General features: G+C 42.8%; 1 protein-coding gene across 5 annotated transcripts in view; it reads left to right on the top strand.

Annotated features, from left to right (window-relative positions):
- Positions 1–24,242, top strand: part of LOC111262666 (1-phosphatidylinositol 4,5-bisphosphate phosphodiesterase beta-4) — a 139,988-nt gene that overhangs the window by 54,140 nt on the left and 61,606 nt on the right. The window contains exon 1 of one of the 5 annotated variants that reach the window (XM_086969269.1): positions 7,793–8,831. The exons of 2 other annotated variants lie outside the window; for them this stretch is intronic. In XM_086969269.1, coding sequence (XP_086825395.1) covers positions 8,784–8,831 — 48 coding nt within the window. In that variant the 5' untranslated portion in view covers positions 7,793–8,783. Of the gene's footprint in view, positions 1–7,792; positions 12,565–24,242 lie in introns of those variants that run through there. 2 more of the 5 variants (XM_086969270.1, XM_086969272.1) reach the window with 2 other exon arrangements.

Below are 24,242 nucleotides of genomic sequence, written 5' to 3'. Positions count from 1 at the left end.
GGTTGGCTGACAAACAGTCGCCCCGTCGAGCTAGCAGGATTAATCACGTACTGCATGAGGGGGCTAACGTACGTACTTATCCTGTAGAGTAGTAGCCATGTATGAACAAGTTACGAGGAAGCCATTGGGGAAGGCAAAACTGTTTAGCAAATACTGCGGGAAACCTATTATTCGATTTGTCCTGGCTCAATATGGTCGTCTGGACAATGCTGTCGTATTCGTTAAGGGCGGCAGTGAGGCCAGTCGCAGATCTTGTCTTTCCTTTTTGTTTTTTCAACATTTCAACTGTTACAGAAGACGCCATTGAACACTTCATACGGTAGCCCTGCGCTCTCAGTGCATAAGGCCATTTTATTTGCACCGTATTATTATGATGCAGCAAATGTCATTAAGTAAACTCACGGATAAGCCAGCCATTAGAATAGCTAGTCTGGCCCAGGGAAAAAACTTTAGTTGGCGCTTTTTTTTCTGTAGCCGTGCAATGCTTCTGCCTAAAGCTCGGCACGCTATTTTTTTTATCGCCAGCATTTCATGCTGATTTTACTTCAGCTGAAGCTATTGTCTCTTTTTTTCTACATCTGTCCTCTCTTGTTACTTCGTCGTCGCAGAGGCTTTAGATGTCCCGTTCCCGTATTAGTTTGAACGATTTGGGCAAGATGCCATCGATAGTTTTGTCGCCGTTCTCCAATTCCAGTGGTGTGCTTAGGGACTTCCATTTCTACTGCATTCTGTTGCCTGCTGCTACGATCACTACTTCTGCTGTTGCTACTGTTGCAAGGCCTCGGAGTCGTCGACCGCATTCAAGGCACCGCAGCGTCATAAGATTCACTGATGTTTCCGGACGGCATGGGAGAGTTTAGAAGTATAAATCGGTTAAGGATCGGCAACAGAAAAACAGCCTAAGGTAAGGACTTATCTTTTGCCTCGGCTCAACTTTTCGCTGCTGTTGTTCGTTGCTCTTCTACGCTTTCATGCGACCGCCACCAAACTACTGCTACCGCTATTACTCGTATTGCTCCCCCTATCATTGCAATGTGGTCCCAATAAAGCAACAGTCTTGAAGCAGTCGCAGAAGCGCCGATCGCGGAGACCCTAGAAGTGTAGTAGTTGTCTCTCCGGATCTACCTTTCCGCCTGTTGTACTAACCCTGTGCCGCCAGCCGTCTCCGTAACGTAGCGTATCAGTGTGCTGCCGGTTGAGTTGGCTTACCATTGGCCTATTTCTCGGTAGATGCTGTCTTGTTAGTGTCCTCTTTGTTACCTTACAACAACGTAGATTGTCGTTGGTCAGATGTGCAAACGCGTAGCAGAGGAGTCAAGGGGCTGCGATAGAAACGATGGAAGCTTGTAGCGCCACTTCTCGCTTCTGCCTAACTTCCTATAGTTGATAGATGACAGCCTTAAGGGAAACTGCGCCACAGCAGGGAAGCCTTGGTGGAGGATGTGTGGCCAGTTGCAAGGTTGGCCATTATCATCACCATCGTCGTTGCCGTCGTATGTTGTTACCTGTGCTGGTATTTTCGAGATATTGGCCCTGCTGGCCTCTATCATCAGCGTATTATGCTTCCTTTTCCTTGACGTTCGCCTCTACTGTTGTCGTTGTTGCACGGTGTTTATTCTTCGTATGCTCATCTAGGATTGCCAACATTTGCTAGCGGCGTTGCTTTGGGCTTGAATGGAGACAGATAGCGAAGGGAAAAACAGATATGGGCCAGCTACAGGTCATTTCCCCACAAGTTGATAGCAATGCACGGATGCATATAGAGGCAATGAGCAGGCCGGCGACGGAAATCGGCTCGATATTGGTGTGCCATCAATGACGAAAGCCTTTGAAGACAAAGGCGAGAGTGGGAAAAGAACCAGTAATTAGGTACGAATGTTTGAGGCTTCCGTGCAAATTGAATGCTTCCTTCAGCGTCGCCTTGTCTGCCCCTGCGTCGTGCTCTGCATCGTCAGACCTAATCTGGGCTTGTAACCTGCCTCCCTTCAGAGGAATCTGCATTGCTTTCAGCTTCCCATCCATTTGCTTTCCCACGTAGGAATCGACAGTCATACGAAACCGAAATTAAAAACAGAAAGCTTAAACCCTACTCAGCATACCCTTATTTGCAACTTAAGACTATAGAGTGAGGGCTGCGTATTTACCTCTGGGTCTACACCCGTCAAAGAGGGAACCATTAGAACACTTTTTGCGTTCTAGCTACTCGCTGTTCGTTTTGACCCCAATTTGGTCAGTAAGCCAATGCTTCTTGTTATGGTTGCTGGATGCAACCGCGAAGAACAACGACTATCTAAAAATGAGCGTCGCTTTATGCAGCAGAACTACTATGAGATTTGTTATCTTGTACGAACTAACCTAGTACTTAAGTGCGCGTATTTGTTGGAGGGTTTAAAACGAAAGCCCGGCAGAACCCCAGCTACATATCCGTGCAACCAGTTTGATGTCTCAGCGTCACCGTCACCTTTGTTGTCGCCGTCATTGTTTGTGCGTATCTACCGGCTTCGTGTATATAGGTGCCTATATATCCGCTGAAATGAAATTTCTATTTTTCCCTTTCTTCTTTCTTCCGTGCTAATGCCTTTTTACCATCACTAGTGCAATTCACACCAACGGCCAAGCTGATGACCAACAAGCGACGAAACGTAAGGAGATTAGTGCGGTTTGGCTTCATGTTCTACGTTACTGCTACCGCTGAGCTTCTGTTCGGCGCCTGTAGCGGTTGGTAGCCAGGGGCCAACGGGCTTGAGGTTATAGACAAACAAACACAAGGATGACTATATTAACGGCAAGTAAGACCTGACGGTCTGTTCAGCACGACGGAAGGCAACGTGCCATCGACGGACGTCGTAGGAAAAGTCAAGGTATGGGGTCCGCTAGTAAGATAATGCAGATTAGGGCCAGGTCAGTAGTGTATACAATTGACACGTCAACAACGGCGATGTCTACAGTTATTATATAGATCTTGCACCAGCTCCTATTGTATAGGCATGAAATGTCATTTAGAAAATTGGACGGTGAATCTCGAGACTTACAATAAGAAGTACACATTTAAGCAAAACAAACGTGATATACAGATAAACATTAAGCAAACTGGAAGCGTTTTACGTTATCGTGTTAGTTTGGTATCACCTAGCTAATCTTTATCATAAGTGCTATATCGTGCTTTACGTACTTCGCTACATCAGCGAATCACAACCTTCGTAGGACACAAAATATATTTGCTGGGTCGTACTGTTCTATCATTTCGTGTGCTTGTCGAGTTCAGTATCAGCTAGATAACTATTGTGATTGAGCGATAGACAACGCTTTACATACATTGAGCACCTTCATCGCTGGTTCATCTCTATAATTAACAAGGCCACAGTGCCTAGAGTGGGCATTGGTGGTAGTCATTTTTCAAAATGCAAAAAAATTAATAGAGATTTTCTCGTTTGCAGAACAGATCATTTTCATTCTCGTAACAAGACTATGTAAATAGCTACTAATGTGCTCCTGAATTATATTACAAAGCACCATCACTGCCGATATAAAAAAAAATGCCTGTATTATTAGACGTGCTTTGAACAACCAGGGGTCAGAAAAAAGCTTATATATTGGAAGAAAAGGGTAAATGAGCCGTAAATAATGGCGCGGCCTAAGCGTCAGGCTTATTGGTTGCTGTCCTGTACAATAACAAGTGCGTAGTCTTAGATAGAGCACTGTCGACGCGATGCCAAAACGCGTCTGTGATGAAAAGGGTAAACGATCTTCAAGAACATTAATAATTGTTTAAACCTATGTCTATATATAGCTCAACCCATAAATATCGTTTAGGATCACATAAAATTTAATTTTTCACCGATGCCACTCTAGCTTCGATAGCTCAGTTCCATAGAAAGTGAGGTTGTAACTTGGAAACGCTGAGACCATACAATAAACCATATTAAACAAAAAAAGGGTGGTAACAGTTCACCATGAGGATATCAGCTAGCACATTTCTTAGCTAGTTTTGTGTCCGTCACTATGTCCTAGGGCAGTTTTGTGGGCTAGGACGCAGCACTCGGCAGAAAAAAAAAAGCATATAAGAGATAGGCTGAACTTTTTATTTATGAAGCTGCGGAAGAAAGTGGATCGAAGGAACCGGAGGAGAATACTAGCTACTCAACCACGTCTGGAAGACTTGTGTTTGCAGCAACAGCATCTACATAATGGTGAAGACAACGGCACGCTGGTCATGCAGAAAAGTTGTGTACACGCGCGTACAGAGTTAACATACGCGATAGCATAACGTCACAGAGATGCAACGTTGTAACTCTAGTAATGGTATTACCATACCGAAACGGCCCAAAAAAAAGGGAACGGCTTCTAAGGCTTCGATTAAACTTGATCGAGATAGCAGGCATCTGCTTGCATGTCTTTAGCGAAAGAAGATTTGGGAGAGGCGGCAAACGCATTTGTCTGCTCAAGAGTAGCGGGCTGTCTGTGACAAAGACGTCAACAACAACTCTGGGTTAACCAAAAGGCGAGGTTTACTTCTCGACTAGGCGGCGGGGCCAGACAAAACATACAATTTTGATTGTCCCATCAACCTACATTTGAGTCATGCCATCGCCGTTCTGTGGCGAGCAAAGGAAACTCGTGCGCACGAGAAAAAGATGACTATTCCGCACGAGCTAACAACGTCGGCGATGAACTAAAAACATGCCAGCACGCAGCATGTCGGAACATATATATCATAGGGGGAAGCTAGGGTCAATTTTAGAGAAACCATGCAGAGCGGTTCTGCACTGCTTAGCCCATGATGGCAGCATCTTCAATCTAGATAGATATGCGGAATGCACAAAAGGGAGCTAAATACGTTATTTGCGCGGCTATGTTTTGTTACACGTGGAACAGAGAGAACAGGCCGTGCGGAAACTTGAGAAAAAAATGACAGAAGCGAACAACGTAAAAACCGGTAGATACGACGGAAAATGAAAGAAACAGTCCTACTGGCCCTGCAGGTCTGTACTGGATATATATGGCCTTTTGGGCCTCTGTCGTTTTTACTATACAGTTCATGTAATTTCATTCTGTGTATATGGATGGATTCCATTAGACTGCAGTATGAACATAGCTTCCTTAGGTAGCGCTTCTCCAGATATAAAATTTCTTTAAAGAGAATAAGATGACATTGTAGCCAGATCCATTTATTTACAGACATTTCTCACATGTGCAAAGCACTGCACATGTTTTCTTTACATATTCAGTATGAAAAACACGTGTGCTTGCGCAACTCTTCTTCTCTCACATCTTGGTGTAGTCAGCTCGAGTTTACAGTGTTTGTCGATCTGTTTTTATTGTTTCGTTTTTAATTTTTTCATCTCAATCGGTAATCCCGCCATTCTTCATTCACTAGTCTGCCGGCCTCAAACCAGTATAATATTACTATGCATTTCGGGGAAGCTTGTCGTCCGATTGCGCAGAGATAACTCGTATTCATCGATGCTGACTCAGAACTGTCCAGCGCAATATATTGTTGAACGGTACGATCATCGTGCCATCGATTCCGCTTCGCCACCTACCTGACCCATTAGCTGATTTTGTGTTGTACTTCGCAAGTACCAGGTGTATACGATACGCGTCGGAGATTACTTACGAATCAACCGACAACCTAATGGATACTCTACTTAGAAACGAAATACGACTTATATATAAATAAGAATAAATAGGATGTGAGCATTGCGAGCGCTGTAAGAAGTAGGAAGAGGTGCAGCAACAATGAGGCACGTCGAAGGATCTGGCAGGGCTAAAGGCCTTCAGACTCCTCAGGACGCCATTCGCGTCTATGTCAATTATGTACCACCAGAACTGGATATATGGGACAGGCCTTGATTTAGATGAAACGGTATTTACAATGGGTGAATGGATCCGCTTTCCCAACGCAATCATTCACAATGTGATTGGCCGTTCGACGACGCTTTTCAACACGGATGAGGGTTAAGATCGTGGAAAAACAAAAGATAATAATTCACTTCCAGGGTACGTAATAACATCGGTACTATTATACTTCTATAACGGGCAGATTAATTGACATACCTGGGGCTCAAAATCTTCGTTAATCTGATAGCAAATGTACGTGCGAACATTCCAAGTGTATATTAAGGCGAAAAAAAAAAAAAAAATGAATTGATGCTGAGCCGTAGGACTCAATTTTTCTCAAATGACAGAGCTGTAGTGACAGTTTCCTCAAAAAGAGCATCTAAAAAGAAATAAAAGTGGAAGAAATTAGTAGCATGTACATTCAGGACGACCTTGCGTAATAGGACAACGGTACAAGTTCAAAAAGGGGGAAGCCTAATCACGAAGTGTAATATCCGGATAGATTTTATTTAAAGATTTATCACGCTGTCTGCTTAACTATGATGATGTGTATATTTATTTTGTACGAAGGCAGCTGATATGGGCGCGGAAACAGTGTAAATAACTCATCATCGCTCATTGAGTCATCTTCGTTAGAAGAATGAAAAAGGAAAAAGCGGCTGAGAAATTACTACCATAGTTGGGGTACGCCTAAGCCGTTTAACAGATTACCATCCTTAGGAGACATGCGCCCGATGTACACTGTACATTCACAGCAGTGACTGGGAAAGAGTGTATAACACAGTTTAGCATGTAAAATTGTCATAATCCTAATGAAATTGTTCTTGACAGACTAGTCCTTTTTTTTTTTTTTTACAGGCATGAACGCGGCTCGAAAAAATGGTGACACGTATATCACGCGTGCCTTTTGTTGTACCCAAACAAGTGCACAGCTGCTGCATGATGCGTGTGTATGTGGCAGTCGAGTAAAAAACTCATTTATGCTTAGGGACTGAAGAGCTCTGCAAAAAAAGAAAACATGGCAGAAATAGCTCCAAAAGTTCTGCTTAGTTAATGAGCCACAAGGATGTGTTAATTAAAAATGATATGAGCGAACGAAATAACGGGACGCATTATATCACATCACACGTATGCTATTTTGCGCATCCGACGTTTTTTCCTAGTAACATATACATATCCGCGCGCCTGGCTAATATTAAACCCTCTTTTTTAGGAAATTTGGACGGTCCTTTTATGGACTGTTTGCCGCACCTCTCCCAATCGGTCCATAGTAAGGCTAAGGTAGAGATTATCAAATAACGGCAAGCCTACCGTGACCTAACCATCCCAGGTTAAATATTATATCATGATGTACAATCTGTACTTGGACAATGCCATGTGTGCTATGTCTTTGCTTTAACTCCGATTCGCGTGGCGTCTTCGTGTAAGTGCGAACATATTCCCCACCTCCGGAACGGGGATGATTAGATTTGGTTAGAAAGTGAACCTCTCTTACTCCATGCAGCGCTTCATAGTTACCAGCGTCCTGGGCATAGTATTAGCAGGCGTTACAGAGATAACCGATGACTTTTCTCGAGTTGAGTTAATCAATTTGGATTGTATTAGACCGACATCAGCATGCCTATACTTTCTATAGAATTATATAATCAGAAATGATAGTCACCCTATGTCTGTATAGGGTGATCGAAAATGCTCCCATATAATCAGACGTTTACCTCTCAGTAAAATATAACGATTGCAACGACCACAACAACGCTGATGGAAACGACTTAGGAGCGACGTAGTTGTTTTTCGCCAGCTGAGTTTAGCGGGATGGCACAGCATTAGTTTTTAGTGTATTTTCCCCACTGCAATCACACACATCATCAAGGAGAGCTGCACGTTATACGGTAAGGAAGAGATCAGCCGGAGATTACTCGGTGAGTGGCCGCCTCTTGGTAACATCGGCAAAGACACTAGAGAGGCAAGTGGATATGTGCCCTCCTCGCCGTGGGCAAATACCAGACCCCTACAGGCAGTACGAGTGGTGTTGTGAGCGGCACTAAAGGAAACAGATAACGCCAGAAGCGACGACAGCACCAAAGAAGCAGCTAAGAGAGACATAGCAATCATTCCATTCTTCCATCTCTTTCCCGCCCTTCCCGACACTTGGTTTGGTAACAGGATAGACAAAAGGAAGCGTGGCGGCGAGTTATGCTGAGAAGAAAAGTCTGATGGTGCTTACGGATTTGACCTCCTCAAGTGCTGCTGTGACTGCCAGTTATAAAGGATACTTCGAAGGCTGCGGTTCAAACGGTGTCCTTGTTAAAGGACATAAGTGCGTACGACAGGCGACCGTAGGAGAAGAAAGTAAGCCAGGAGAGAAGATATCGATGGCTACTCATTCTGTTGTGTATGCCCCTTCGCGCATCGGCGACTACTGTCGTCCTGCTCCCCGCGGAGGTTTTTACCTATTGCGGTGATCATTAACAAAACTAATGATGAAAACAGACCCGTCGTTCTTTTTCTTTCCCGCCCTTATTTCTAATGTCTCTGCCTTAAACGTCGTCTGTAGCTGAAAGCGGAAGCCAAGGTAAACGGGTTGGCTGGTGCTAGCCTAGGGCAAACTAGATGGACTGCAATCTGCCAACTAGAAGGCCAGAAAGCGACTCTTCATCGCCGAAGTTTCGTGCCCCACCGAGTACTCTAATGGCCTATCCGCTAATGTTCGTCCACCGTCATCGCACACTTCTGTACCCCACTGTTCTGTACGCTACTTGAACATGGACGCTGCATATAAGGCGTTTGCTTGGGTAATTGCATATTAGCAGCCTATTCAACATCATTTGATCCATGAAAACCAAGGCTGATGGACACATTACTGCCTAAAAATAGGCTAACTGTGTACATAAGAATAAGTAATAGTGATAAAAGTATTACACAGCAGTTGTAGAAGCCGTTAGATGCTACCGAAGGTCGTTGACGAGAAGAAAATGGGCTCGAACACCACGGTACGGTGCCACACCTTAATCGTCTTCATCCCCATAGCTTTAATGTTATTATTAATATTGCTATTATGATTAATTTTTTTAAACTACCTTTATTGTAGATATTAATCTGGCTATACTTTAACGTGTTATTGAACCAAGCGATACGATATTTTTGTATGAAAAAATTCACTTCAGTAAAACATGCCTTTTTAGCTTAGATCTATTTACACCGGTGACCGTATGATTTTCTTAGAGATTTTCACTAGAAGATCATCCAGCTGTGTTTCTTCTTATCATAAGAGGCATACAGGCAGATATGTAGTGGAAAAAGAGTACTCGAGACGATTATATTCATCATACTTTTCGTTTATAATCAACATTAAAACACGTTGTCACCAACGCAACTAGATGTCATTATAACAGTATAACACCGTAGTTAACTTCGGTATTATGAAATTTCGCCCGCAAAACAACTAAACAATCAAGTGGCCTGCTGAGTGTGTGCAGGTCACAGGCACATCTTACCGCCGCTAAATCAGTAGACCTGGTGGCCGTGTAGGTGACATCACCAACCATGCAATGCCGAGGTTGGACGACCGCCATTGTTCCCGTCGCCAATCTAGTGTCTTTAAGGAGAAACAGACAGATACAACAACAACAACAACAACAGCAGCAGCGGCACTCACAATAACAACAAATGATAAGGGCTCCAAAAGGACGCAAGCTCTGCTAGCTGTTTCTTCAGCCAGTCACTGGTGCCGACGACTTTCTTTTTGGAGATCGCATGCGCGATGTTTTACCATTGTGCTAGCAGTGGTCCTCCCCCTCGTCTTGTCGGCGTTCCTGGGTCTTTCTCGCACAGCGACACACCGAAACAAACCGGAGGGACAGACAGACAGGCAGTCAGTTGCAAGGGGGAAGGTAATCACGCATGTAGCGCACAAATGCGTTCGCATGAACGCGCCCTTTGGCACTATCTTGTTCTGCTTCTTGATCTCCGCTCATGGCACCCGCTTGGTTTGCTTACTTCGGACATTGTGTCCATGTTTCTAATTCAATATACTTACGTACGCATTGCGTAATCGTTCTGGGCGGTGTCAACGATGCCACTAGGTAAAAAACATACGAGCGTGAACTATCCTTACTATTGTCAAGGAAGCATGGATCGGAGAAGGGAACAGCCTAGTCTTAAGCAGAACAGGCTGCCGGTCATGGAACTTCCTCTATCAGACTTACAATTAGAAGGAGTGCGAATCGCCTGTCGTATGAAGAATTCCACTATCATGGGCCTGGTTGTAACTTACTGTCACCCACCGTCAGGGGGCAGCAATGACAGCTAGCTATTCGTTTCGAATAGAAGGAGGTTAATTAGGTCGTTAGTAACAATGAATTATTCAAAGTAACGCCAAGGAAGAATAGTCGCCAACTCGCGAGTGAGTCAGCTAGAATCAGACCTGCTCGTGCTTTGCGCTACGATGTACAATGCCTATGCTACTTCTGCCATACATATTCTTCCTATCCCACGGCAAGCCATAATCAACGGCCGAAAAGCGTGCGTGCGTGCGTGCGTGCGTGCGTCCGTCCCGTGCATTGCCCGCGTCGACGATCAGCGTACACGCGGAGACGCTAGCTGTGATGACCACAAAGTGTAACTACATTTTTGAAACGAGATCACCCGGAAGCAGCGCTCCATATTATACAAGATGTAACCATCCCGGTAGAAACGGCAGTCGAAGTATTGGAACTGTCGTGAACGCTACTTGTCAGGGGTTTCTGTGTTGTGCTTTCAACGACACCATTATCGACACTTTCAGCACGGGTCGACCTGCCTTGGGCATCCACAGAGCCCAAAGTCTTTAGAATCTGAGGCCAGGGAGATATAACTTGGATAGGATATTTGAGGAAGGCCAAAAACATCTGCAGAAGATGAGAAAACGTCTAATATATGTACACGTTGTTTTTGCGTTGTATTACGCATGTAACCGTGGAGGAAATAGGATAACGAAGCGTTTTAAAACAAACATTAGAATTACCTTCAATTCTACACGCGTGTAACAGTCCTAAAGTAGATTGTGTGTTGAGCGGTCAACTTGGAAAAATAGCCTAAACATGAGCTAGCATCCGCTAGCCGGATTTTGCGATGCTTGTTTAATAAAATATCTGAGGTATTATCATTTTTATTATTACTATTAGTAGTAGCATTAGATAAATAGCTTCAGTGGTAATGTATTTGCCCATTTACAGTAAAGTTCAGAATCTTCGATTCGTATCGGGAACCGGCCGTCAGACGCAAAACACGAAACACTGAATAAATCGCTATCGAAATAATACGTAACGGTTCTAATGGGAGTGATTGACGTCTACTGGAAACTATTTCCGCATTTTCGGGAAGATAATTATTAACTTTGAACTTGTCCATAATGTTAGTGTTCTAAAAAAAAATTCAAAAAAAACTAGCCACGATGTAAGTAAGCTTAGAAAGGATTTTTATTGCAAAGCAACAAAAGAGTGTATCAAATACTTCATCGTACCTAATCGACCTAATTTTTTATCCATAACTGATGCATGAGTTCCAAACATACAGATGTTAAAATAACGTCAATGTTATTAACTATTATATAGTTATAATGCTCCTTAGAATTCACGTCGTTGCTATCGTAACTCAAGGTTGTCATCATAATTACAGTAATGATAATTGTTGTTGCTACTGTTACCTGGGTGAGACGTAAAATGATACCTTCCTACTTGTCTAAGGACATTGACGCCAGGCGTTATCACCTCAAATCTTTGCGCCGTCCACGAGCCAAAACTATGCTCCTTACCCCCTACAGGGGTTAGCAGCTGACAGGGTTATCGTTGAACGGCGATGAAATGCTTATTTGACTAAGTGCACTTACAGCGGTTGCAGTCCCTTGGTATCTAGACATAGTAGCCTCGACAGCCCGCCTCGATTTCAAAGCAATCTGACACGATCTTCCGTGTCGCATCTATCTTAACGTCGCCAACATTCGTTGGATGAATGCCATTGGCCGTGTCAGCACAGAGAAGGCGGGCGTCGTAAACACTCGACCGTTGCAAACGACTTAGGGACCTCGCAGGCTGGGGCATCGTTGCAAAGCAAAGGAGGGAAAACTACAGCGAAACCACGATGGGGCGGGGTGGTCTACCATCAAGCGAATGGGCTGTTAGGCTCATGTGGACTGCGCTGACTCATGGATGCTCCGTATGACCAGGCGCTTCTACAACGCTCTCAGATGGCCACAGACTCTTCTTATCAAGGCAGAACTTGTCGCTGGCTCTCTCTGTGCGTATACGCGTGTTGAGAGCCAGCCTGTATTGTGTAGATGGCGCGCTACGTCTTACCAAGGCACATCATACCTCGAAATCTTCCCAAAACGAAATTGATGTGGTCTGTGGAAGCAGAGAATAATATGTTTCGCTGTTTCGAATGGCGCCTACCATTGCCACAGCTGCAGCCAGCCGCTTGTTGAGGTCAGGCTATAACCAGACTATCAAAGATAAGGACGAAAGGCACGGGTTTTCTTGCGGTTTCGCACCGACGGCCAGTGGTAGGGCTGTTTGGTCCTCCTGCCCTTATCGGGGGTGTCTAGCCATTTCGGTCGTAACTCCCTAACCATAGGTGTTGTATGTATGAGAATGACGTGACTAATTTGTGATAGCTGATTAACTGCTGTGGCCATTTTGTTGCCGTGGGATGCGGATGAAAAAGAAAACGATCGTCTCATTAGAAATGGTGAGAGCCATGAAACTGTTCTTCATATATAAACGATTGTGGATGTCAACAATACCCTCAGATAGCGATTGTTTTACAGAGTGACATTGGTTAACTTCAGCGTATTCAAGGCATTCTGTATTATTGTTGATATTAAATTATTTATTTTTCGAAATATATTTTCATTATTAGATATACATTCATTCATCTATCCATAAAAAATTGTGTCTTGACTGGGGCAGGCATGCCAGAATGGTAACCTTTTCATGTATAAAATTAACCGATAGCTGGGGCCCAGGTTCGCGAGTTTTGCACAGAACACTTGATACAGAAATACGGCAAGCTCTTTGTGATAATAGGGGTGTATATCCTCTTCTTCTAAACCTAGGTTTCATGTACCTTCAGTTTTTTTAGTGACCTTAAATTAATTTAATTATTCTCATTTATATTTTCATTCTAAAATGCACATAGTTGTTAAGACAGTGAATTCGTAATAATTTCAATTATTAGTAAAAATTATGAAAAACTACTTAATTCCAATAGGAAATGCATTAAAAGAAAGATATTTCTAAAACATTTCTATCCCGATCTATATCCTAAAGAAGAACATCTTTTGGATTTAGTCAAAATCATCTCCGTTCACGCGAACTAGTCCTGGCACGAGCTTTTATTTTTCTCTCCATGAGCGTACGTAAACACGACCGTAAATGACCACCATTCGAAAAAAAACAAGCATGACCTTTTCCGGTTGTTGGTCAAAACAGTCATTCTGACGGGTGGAAACTAGAACAGCTTAGCAACTGCTAGATGTTGATTTCTGAAAAAGATTGCATTTTAAATTCGCCCGCGTTAATTACTTAAGCCTGTCAACAATTGTCAGTCAGCTGCGTCGCCATTGATGTTTATTCTTTAGCTTTATCGTCTGCTAGTTCTGACAGGATCTGATTGTCAGTTATTCGTCTATATACTTTCTATTCAGCTATAAACAAGATATCCACAGAAACAGGAAAATTCTGATTAACCCAAGTAATGTCAACTATTCGTTGAATCACTGTAACTGCAACATTCTTAATTTATAAACTAAAATAAATAACGAAAACGCATGAATTAATGGATCACTGATGGAAGGCGCCACCGCTGGAAGGTCGCGCACCGGTTGACGCGATAACGTCATTCCTCTTTTGGTGATGGCGTACTATAGACGACGAAACGAGCAACAAACAATTGGAAAAATCCTGTTTTTATATTTCAATTTAAATGCCTATGCAGTTAATTATATATGACCAGCAGGCACCGAAGTATTGCTTGACGCTCCGCTTTTCGAGCAGCCGGTAACCGCCAACGGAAAACAGTCTGCTATTCAGCGTCAGTCGTCTTCAAACAGTTCTCAACTGTTTCGTTGAGTTCTTTTCTATTTTCTTTTAACGAGTCATTGCAGAATTGAGACCCAGTGGGCGTCTGTAGTTAGGTGCTGATAGGGCCAGCAGCTATTATTAGCTCTTCGATGTTTAACGCTAATCCCGTAACTGGAGATGGTGGCATACTCCCCCTTAACATCGGCCGGAATTGTTGCAATGATGCTATGTGTCGTCATTTAATCCCTATCCAATTTTTTTTTTCTTGACGGGACGCAAATGATAGCGGATGGTAATAGTGAGCTGAGTGTAAAACACGCCTGATAGTGATACGTATCGAAGTTGCTTGCTAAAAGGAGTACCGACAATGGGATATTGGCGCAGTGACAAAATGAAAGCTCATGGCGCTTCTGCCTTTAACAGACTAAGCTATAATAGAATAAGCGTTATCCAATGAACTTAGTTGAGGAGTGAGCAAAGTTTACAAAAATGTTTTTCTTTTAAAAAGAATGTGTCTTTAGCTCCTTTCTCTCCTATGGATTTTCGTTACATGGTTATTTTTATAAGGCAATCGTAAAGCGTAGAGCTTTATGCGGTAATGACAAATAATAGCGTTATATCGCCGACACACTGTTTGATAGCTCGAGTAAATTATAAACGAATGGCTTACACGTGACTCCTTTCAAATGTACTTCTTATGTATAGGGGCTCGTTCTGTAAGTTCAGTGTAGCACCGTCGAATACATAAACTAGACTTTGTAAACTCTCCGGTCCCCTACAGTATAAGCAAACGTAATCAACCCCGTACGTACGTGCGGGCGGATCTACTATAATCACCTGTAAGCCAACCATATATTGTCATCATTAAGTAATAAATTCACCTTAAAGTAATCGTTTGTAGAGTTTTTCTTAATGCCATGAATCAGCTAAACATAGGCTATGAAGATAAACAAACAAATCCTGAACTGGTTTGTCCATTTACAACTAAAACATGAATAGTAGATCTGTGTGCGATGAAGATCCGTATACGCTGCCCCAGAACCCAAGAAGTGAAGTAACACACTGGATGCGCGGGGTCGAAGCGAAGTCGGCTTATTCGCTCTGGGCGAGGCGGAAGATGTTAATAACTTCGAAGTTGCGGCTAGGTTTAATATTGAGTCGTCCAATCGACAAATCTAGCTTTTTTTTTTATCGACTGTTCATTAAAACAACCGAAGGCAAAGGCTGTTGACGATATAAATTGATTGTCACCACTGTGTTGAAGGGCGATGACACCGCAATAAAACCACCGCGGCAATCGCCATCGCAGTTCCACGTGCGAATAAATCAATCTGCGGGTCAAGGCACTACCGTCAAGCGATGCAGTGCCGATAGAACTATTTCAGTGGCCGATACATCAGTGTCTTCACTTACCCTCGTTTCCTGAGCTTTGCTTCCACCCTCTTCTTACAAACTTTAGCTCTCTCGCGTGAAATGCTGTACGCAACTGACTGGAATTACGATGATCTATCAGCCACTTGCTTCCCCGTTTAGGCCTGTTGGGGTTCGGTCTAAGAAGTACTTGAAGTGCTTAAGTGATCCCGCAATGAGCGAGGTCTATTGTTGACATCGTTGACTGCTTCTTATCGTCTGCTCTGGCTGGCTGGTTATCGTGTAGGAAAAACTGCAAGCTTTCGAGTGGGCTTCATGTTGGGTATAATTGCTAAAATATCTAAGTACCGTGCTAAGGAATTTCGATTGGGTTGCTAAACTTCTGCTTGAAAGAAAACCAGCGGTTGCTAACTAAAGCGTCGCCGACGAAGCATATTACGCGGTAGGCGTAATTTCCACAAGACAGGAAAGCACAATTTGGACAGAGGAAAATATTGTTGCTAACGTTATTTGTTCAATTGGCGGGCTTACTTGTTGAAAGCATGTAGCAAAAGTAAGAGGTTATCAAACAGTGTGGGAAATTCCGTACGCACCAATCGTGTTCATTTTGTCAGCTTATTTTAATCGTATTCATTGTTTGTCAGTTATCAATTTAAGTAGGTTTTTTTTTTGTCTCACGTGCCTAATGTTATTTTTTTCCAGTACAATATTGTCTAATAGGGTCAGTTTTCGACATAATGCAGTGATAACTCATTTACTTTCTAAACTTAGCGACACCTAGTGAGACGATTCAGGTACGAGATCAGACGTAGATGCACTTGATTTCGCGCTGGGAGATAGCCGTCTAAAGCAATGCTTTAAGGCAATATTAGACGAAAAACTCACTTTACAAACTTTCAAACTTGAAGTTAGCTTTCTGCAACCTGATTGAGCCATATTTCCCACTGTTAACTTACTTCCATCACTAATCTTGTACTATTGTCATTGCTGATGCTGTTAACATTTCGTTTACCTCTGTCGGTCTGTACAATTGTAGCGTCGTGTAAGACTATCTCTAATGGCCTATGTAATGTTGTCGTCGTAAAAAGTAATCGACACCTGCAGGCGCAAGCGTTTCACAGTCCCCCTAGAGTTCAGTGTAAACCGTTGCCACAGCCGATGCTGCATCAAGAAACTCAGCGACAGAGTGAGACGGCGCAACGTAATTTGGGGTAAAGCCTCAAAACTAAGACCTTTGCAGGGACCAGGTCTCGTTTAAGTGGTCCCTTCGTTTCTCATTGGACGTGCGGTTGCTGCTGCCACTATGTAGCCGGTGGCGGTAGAGGTCATGACGGCTGCGGCCCGAATTTCTCCAAGTTCAACGGAAAAAGAATTACAAAGAACAATTGCGTCATGAGGCTTCGCCGTGAGGATAGCCGACTAATAGCATCCTCCAACTTTCTGGACCGAACCACATGAAGCTAGAAAGAAAAGCGTGAGGTACACTAATGGAAGGCAATTGAAAACTAAATGAAGCAAAATTTTGTAGATGTTAGGCTACGTTAAGTTAGGTACAGGTGGATACGAAATTAAATTACTGTGGCTTAATTGGGTCTTGCGCCTGGGTTGTACTCGGGCGGCTTGACTCGTGAGGCTTTACTTCACTGATTGCCTGAAAGAAGGGTTTCATAGCATATATATATATATACTGCAACAAGTATGTAATGCCCAATCTAGATTTATATAGTTTAATTTTCACTCTGTGATAATGGGACCTACATAATATATATATATATATATATATATATATATAAATGGTTTCAGGCGTTATTTTTCAATAGCGAAATCGTTTTCGCACCTCAAGTTGACGTGTTTATAATCTGAAAATTCCCTCGGATCTTGAATCATCGTTTGTTATATCAATTAAATGCTTCGAATGCAATAGGTATTAATAACTTAAGCTGTCTTCCTGCACTTCGATACCTATTTCTCTTTGAAAATTAACAGTTGCAAAAAGTATGGACTTCGTCTTTTCGCGCCTGGCGAAACGAATACGACGTCTACTAACTTGGCGTTCTTCAACAGCTCCTAGAATGGCCCAACAACAGCTGGCTATTTCTGACGTGACAAATTCCCTTTGCGGTGCCCTTTTGTGGATAGGAATGATTACCATAAATCAGTCTGACTTGAGGAAACAAACGCAACAAGGAATATTTACACGATGCGGTCTGAAAGGGCATCTACTATTTTTCCTCGCAATGCAACTAGATGTTCAACATTAAACTAGAGCCTTGAGGAATACTTTTATATAATATAGTATTGGACTGCTCGGAAGTTCTACGTTCGAAATTGACCTGTCCAAAATCTGCAATTGATAAATTTTACAATTTTCGCTAATGCATTTCAGGCTCAGATTGAACACTTTTTTTTTTGCCTCATATAAATCATAAAACTTTAATTATCATGTTCTTCGATTTCATTTCTTCAATGCTTATCGAGGACACAGGTGCGCTTAGGTCTGCAACGGACAAATTCCAAATACATTAAACGCCAAAAGTTACACTGCGCCATTACCGTTTCACGCTCAAAGTTCCAAGTTCTTCTATCTTTTTACTGTGTCTGTACTTGTTAACCCGTCAGCTACGTCCTGCATAGAGTACGATCACGTGATAACGATTCTATAGTGGCTCGGAACGCAGGCCTCGGATACTTCGATCATTTCTCTTTATAATATTGTAGGCGACAGGGTGCTTGCCTGTAGCTTCCACTGTATGAGAAATCCATATTCGTTGAAATAAATGGATAACGCTGGTAGCGAGCGCTGCGCCGCCTTCTTGCTATTTGAATATAAACCTTCTTTCCATTCTTCATACGCAGGTCTAAAACGTAGAAATATTCCAGCTAACAGCGACCTCAGGCGGGCATCCGATTGCTTCATATCTGTTAAGCACTCCAGTCTCTATAGTATTATCATGCATAATCAAAATATGCTGGTCGTAGTGATAATCCTGCATATGAGATAGTTTGTACATCAAATATATATAGTACTATAATTTAATATGTTATTAGTGATTTCTAAGGAGCCAGGCTACTTGCGTAGGTGAAGTAAAGGCGCCCGCACCTCATATAAATAACGAGACAGTTGATCTCAGTTCTTATGCACATCTTTAAACTGGTTATTTTAAGAAGTACTTAGTACTTCATTTAACTATTATCTTATTCATATCTAAGCAATCCATTCGCATACATAATTCAGACATTATAGACATCATTGACTAGTCTATAAAAATTCAACTGGTTTCAACGCTGCGTTTAGATCGCCGAGGTTTGTGCTCTCGCAGTTCCGTCTACCGGTTCTCGAAACCAATCTGCTAATCAGATAAAACTATGGCTTTTAAAGGAGCATAGACGAAAGCATTTAAAGGAGATAGATAGTCAGATTGCAAGAGAAACGGAGCCGCTACCTACAGCATCTCGTAGTCCCGCTCGAAGCTTCCTTAAATAGGGACACGATCAAATAGGATCGTGGATTAGAATTTCCGTGGGTAGTTACAGGTCCTGGGATTCGTCTCGCCGTATTTTTACGGTTCTGCTAACGAGTAAGTCATTCGTTTTCGCCAATCCCTTCCCAACAGATTACGAACACCCACGTAAAAGCAAATGTTGGTGTCGTATTATTACGTCACCGTTATCACTGAGTGTGCCCTTTGGGAATAAACATTAGTTCATTATTAGTTTCGGCAAAACGCTAGCAAAGAAATCACTGGAAACCAACTCGGCGCTTTCGTCGAGGCAGCGGGCACTTTTCGGTCATGTGCAGCATCGTAACAGTACGATGTTTCTTTTCCACGAAGACAGTAACCGGTCAGCGGGGACGGAAAGTTTTTGCTTAGCATACTGAAGTCTCTATGCAGAAAAGCGAGCCGCTTAACAAATGCTGTCGTCTACGAGCGTGGCGAGAACTTTTGCAAACAGGCAACTGGCGAAACAGCCAAGCCCTACTCCGCGCTTCCTCAGGATTTCAGGACTGTGACACGAAAGAACCTTTGCTTGTGTCCTTCACCCCCTCGCCCTATTGTCTCGGCGTTCCCAGCTGTCGCACTATTGAAAGCCTCCTGGTAACTAGAGACAGAACAGCAGGATTCGGTAGAAAGGGACCGTTGACCCGCGGCTGTTCATTAAAAGCCGCTTTCATGACCCAACAAAACGCGATGCATGAGCGGCGAAACTGGGCGACGGTGCTACGCCGTCAATGGGACTCTCTCGATTGGCGTCCGTGCGTCGACTTTTCCGTAACGTGGCAACAGAAACGGCGGACTGAAAACAAGTGTGAGGCAATCTAGAGTGAAAACAGCAATAAGACCTCATCGAGAAAAGTGACTGCGACAATGGCAGCATCAACAAGACTAAGAACAGCGGTGTTATCCAGTCTTGTTCATTCCGATGTACTCTAGTGCTTTCTGAAGATGTCGTCGCTTCTCTTCGACTAAAAGTTGAAATAGTTGTTTTGGGACAGATAAAGCTCTGACGGTCTCCGCCAAGCCATTTAGTAGTTTGACGTCGGACAGGGTTACTTGTTACTTAGTCAGCTGCTTTGCCGAGCTTAATTTTCTTATAAGACATTGAAAATAAGCTGCTTCCGCAAGAAACGCATGACCATGGAAATGGGGTTTTACCACCTATATTTGAAAATATGTTTGTATCTGTATGTGTATGTGGAGGGTATGCTGGACGTAAATTTTATCGAAATTCAGTTCGATAGGTGACCGGCTCGAGACCGTTTAATTTCCATAAGTTGCATTTTGTTGTTGAAAACTTCTAACTTTTTATGAAATTCAAAATTCAAATTAGTCAGCAACAAGGAGAACTATTTCCTAATCACTTTGCAACTAGCACATACACGTATGCAAACACGTTAGATTCACGTGCACGTTTCAAACAGCGGCTATATTCAGACACGTAAATACTGATGGCGCTCATTATTGAAACTTTCTAAGGTCATCTTGTTTGTGTCATGACTTCTTTTTGGTCGTGTTTAGGTTGAGGCTGGCGTGTTCTTTCTTCAAAAAGAACAGTCGCTCAGGAGTTATCTTTTTGCAGTATCGAAACATCGGGCCATTATTCATGTACACAACCAGGGTCGTTTACCGGAAGAAGGTAAATTGAAATTAATACTGTCGGGCTGAAGAAGTAGCATTGCGTGCACTCATGAGGTATCTGGAAAAGGCATTTTCTGCGCAGGAGAACGTGGAGTTGTATGAGAACCCTCAAGGCTGGGTAAAGATTGCTACGTGACAACGTATTGTAGGCAACATATCCCTATTGTTCTCTTGGTACGCTCGTGAAAGCTATTCTTAGCATCATCATCATCATGGGAATTTTTACTAGTTTGACAAAATGGTGCCTTGCAAGATTTAAGTCTAGATCTAGATGTATCAAATTTTCAATGAGGCTTACAACAGACGGATAAGTAAAATCTTCTATTTGGAGTAGCAGCGGAAAACAATAAAAAAAAGTTTTACATACGAGTTTGTGAGAAACTGTATAATATAATATAATATATGAAAAACTTGCTGTGGCCTTTATGTGAAGTCAAATAAACTTATGCTCACAGATGTTTTTCGATGGTTAGGTTGCTGGGTCTTACGCATATTTTTCTCAACTTCTCTTAAAGTCTATCGTCTCAGAGCAAGATTGTACATATTCTACCAACTTGAGAAGTTCAGGGGGTGCATCATATGGGCGCTGCATCATTGTGGTATGCTTTAGCAGTTAGTGTTTAAGATTACAGTAGTTATATACTCTATAATGTAAGCTATACTGACTAAAATCTTAATTACACAGTTTCTGCACATAAAAAAAGTGGACTGTCTTTGATGACGAACTAACAACCAATAACAATCAGTAATGACCTAATTATAGATAATTTTCCATCGTAAATACGTCGCTAAAAGGCCCTCCGGCATTGTGGTCAACTATTGTACCTCCGCTGCCTGTCGGGGTGGAGTTGTGATGTAATGAAAGCTATTTTATTGAGTAAGGTAAAATAACATAAATGAATAAATGATAAAACATAAACTAAATGAATAAAAAATGGGCCTGGGTTACCTTCCCGGAGACCGCGGTGGAAGCATAAAGACATAGCGCTAGGTATCTAGTGAGTCTACAATTATTCCACGGTTCTTATAAACGGTCCATGTTGTTTACTTGAGTATCCTTAAAAAATGTTGATTTACCTGGATGTATACTCAAGCTTGATTTGCCTTCGGTTGTTATTAAAACAAGGCTTTTACTTTGTTTGCGCCATTTAAATGGCACGAATCAGTTGTTACTGTTCGCCAATGAAAAAGAACCACGTCAAAGGCATCGCGACATTAAGGAGGAACCGAAGAGAAATCACGCTATTGGCCGCCTTTACACAGCTCTTATGATATGATCCATTTCCGGTTGTGAACACCCGAACGGACATCATCATTCGGGCAATTCATATGAAAAGAAATGGAAAGGCATGATCTTGCTCTTATTCATGCAATTATTTCCTTTGACAAACAATTCCTTTGAATCTCACTCCTCGCATCGTTATAAGTGAGCGTCAAAATGAAGACGATCGACGACTTCATCTACGTAGAAGTTGGGCATAGTACTGCAGCCGTAAGCTGAATGTTCAGACCAATAACGGAATTCTTCATCTATTATTCCCTTCACAATAACAAAAAACCTATGCATTTTATAAATATTTTGAAGTAAACCAGCTACCGAATGCCTTTCCTTCTTCGTAGAACAATTGGCCGATAGGGCCATTACTGTGAAGCTCCTTTATTCATAGCTGCTAATGTGTGCCATATTGAAAAACTTTTCCAAATAGATTTCTCGCTCCGCTATCTCTTTCGGTTTTCCGTTCTTTTCGCGTCTCGAGCTTTCGACTCGACGTTGATAAGGTCTAGTGGAAGAAGTTAGCTAGGTTTACTTTGAAGTGCTTTCGGGGTACTTGACATGACCGGAACAAAGAGGTGAAGGATGAACGAATAAATAAGAATGAGATGCAAATAGAAAAACAAGCCCACCCGCCAACTTCTATTGCCTTCAATAATCTAGGAATTCAAAACAGATTTTTTTAGACGTCTGGGAACTAGGCCGCCGTCGCCAATGATGTTGCCATTCTGGGTGGAAATTTCCTCTCAATATCGAGAACCAAATTTAATATACAGCTTAGACTAGAGGCTGCTATCACGAACGTTTGTACTGCGGCTGCCGCTTATGATCATAACAATGAAGTCAAATGAATTAACCCAAACAATCGGGGTGGGTTTTGGTTGTCCCTACCGAATACCATCAGAAGCTAGCTCGATGGCGTGAGAGTCAAAATTGGATACCGAGAATAGCTGGTCTCTTTCTGCCGATTCTGCGAAATGTACTTGAAACTTTGTTTTGCCAATTTCGGAAAGGCGGCCGCAATAAGTGGAATAAAGGGATGTAGTAGCGGCGAAATAAAGCGAGCGCAAATACGTCAAAATGTCGATCAAATAATCAAAGGGGCGGCCGAGTACTTGGTTAGCCAATCAAAAGGGCAACTACTTTCGCGTGCGCGATTTTCGGTCGAGTCGCAATCCGGGTATAGAATCATGTGGAGGTCGATATCGATACCGCATTCCTGATGCGTTCTGATCGTACCAGAATTCGATGCATTAGGAACGTATCAGAGGTATCGACGACAAGCCATAACAAGAGGCAGAAAACAGAAGTTTTCCAGAGCTTGCAGCCGAGTGTAAGCGGGTGTGTGATGCGGCAGTACTATAATGAAATAAAGTGGGGCTCTGACGCTGGCTGTAGGTCGCGGCCAAAAAGGCGAAACGATGATTGGCTTGGGCAGGCACAATGACAAAAGGCGAAGCAAAAATTGGAAGATGGAGATACATTGTACTAGGTCTCAGCTCTGTCCATGTTTCGTATCTGAGAAAAATAGTAATGATAAAAAAAAATTAGTTTAGTACCAGATTCACTTCGAGATAGCATATTCGGACCGCTAGACCTTGATGGCTTCTCGATTCGGCAATGGGTTATGAGTAGATATTTATTTTAGTCAACGGTCGAAAAGATTGGTTAACGAGCTACCATTAGTTTACAGCATACAAGAGTGTTTCGATAATTTCTAGTTATTAAAATTTAGACCTACACGAGCAGATCAACTAGAAACTTTGGCTAAATAGAGGTCGTTCTATTCAAAAGCTACTACAGTAAACATGTTGTCGTCGTAGAAAGGTTCGCACAATTCACATTCAATTTAGAATCGTCTCATAGAAGCGCTGTAACTATCCACATAATTACATAACATATCACGACCGTGCTGCTCCCGTTTTCCTCCATACGAAAAACAGGCACTGAACTACGCATTTTTTTTTTTCGTTGCGCACCTTGTCGCCAACCTTTAGTTTTCGTTAATTTTTTTTTCGTCGTTCAGCTTCTCCCCGCTACGAGGCTATGTGGCGCTGCGGCTACAATGCAAAAGCGTTAAAAACGGCTTCCTATGCAGCTATTGTCTAGCACACAACTGTCTTTTGCGAACGGCCTACAGTGTTGCCAAACCTCGCTACTAATGAAGATGAGGAAAGGGTCCGGCGATCTCTCGTTATAACGATGGTCGGCAGTCGCCCAGTGCCTTACCCTAAAAATAGATTTACTCGCAGAATTGGCGTCTCGGCATAGCCGTTCTAGACTGCTGTTGGTCGTCGTTTTTGTCGTAATCATCTCAGAAAGCTGCAGGAGGAGACCAAGATGAGATCTGGGGAGGGAGATGGGACTCTAGAGAGAACGGAAGGAAATTGGGCGAGCGGTTCTCTACCCTTACGAAGGGATCTGAAACTTCAGTAACGTGAGGCCTTCTCCGTCAGCGCCGCTGACATTCGCCGAGTTGAAAGTCGGAAGCTGTGAGTGTTGTCGGCTACTACTGCTGCTGCTCTGCCAAAGAGAAAAGTAGGTTCGATTCATCACGCGTAG

This window comes from Varroa jacobsoni, unplaced genomic scaffold, assembly GCF_002532875.2.
Source record: "Varroa jacobsoni isolate VJ856 unplaced genomic scaffold, vjacob_1.0 scaffold_689, whole genome shotgun sequence".
Lineage (NCBI taxonomy): Eukaryota > Metazoa > Arthropoda > Arachnida > Mesostigmata > Varroidae > Varroa > Varroa jacobsoni.
Note: the sequence above shows the minus strand (reverse complement) of the source record. Positions and strands in the feature narration are given on the sequence as shown.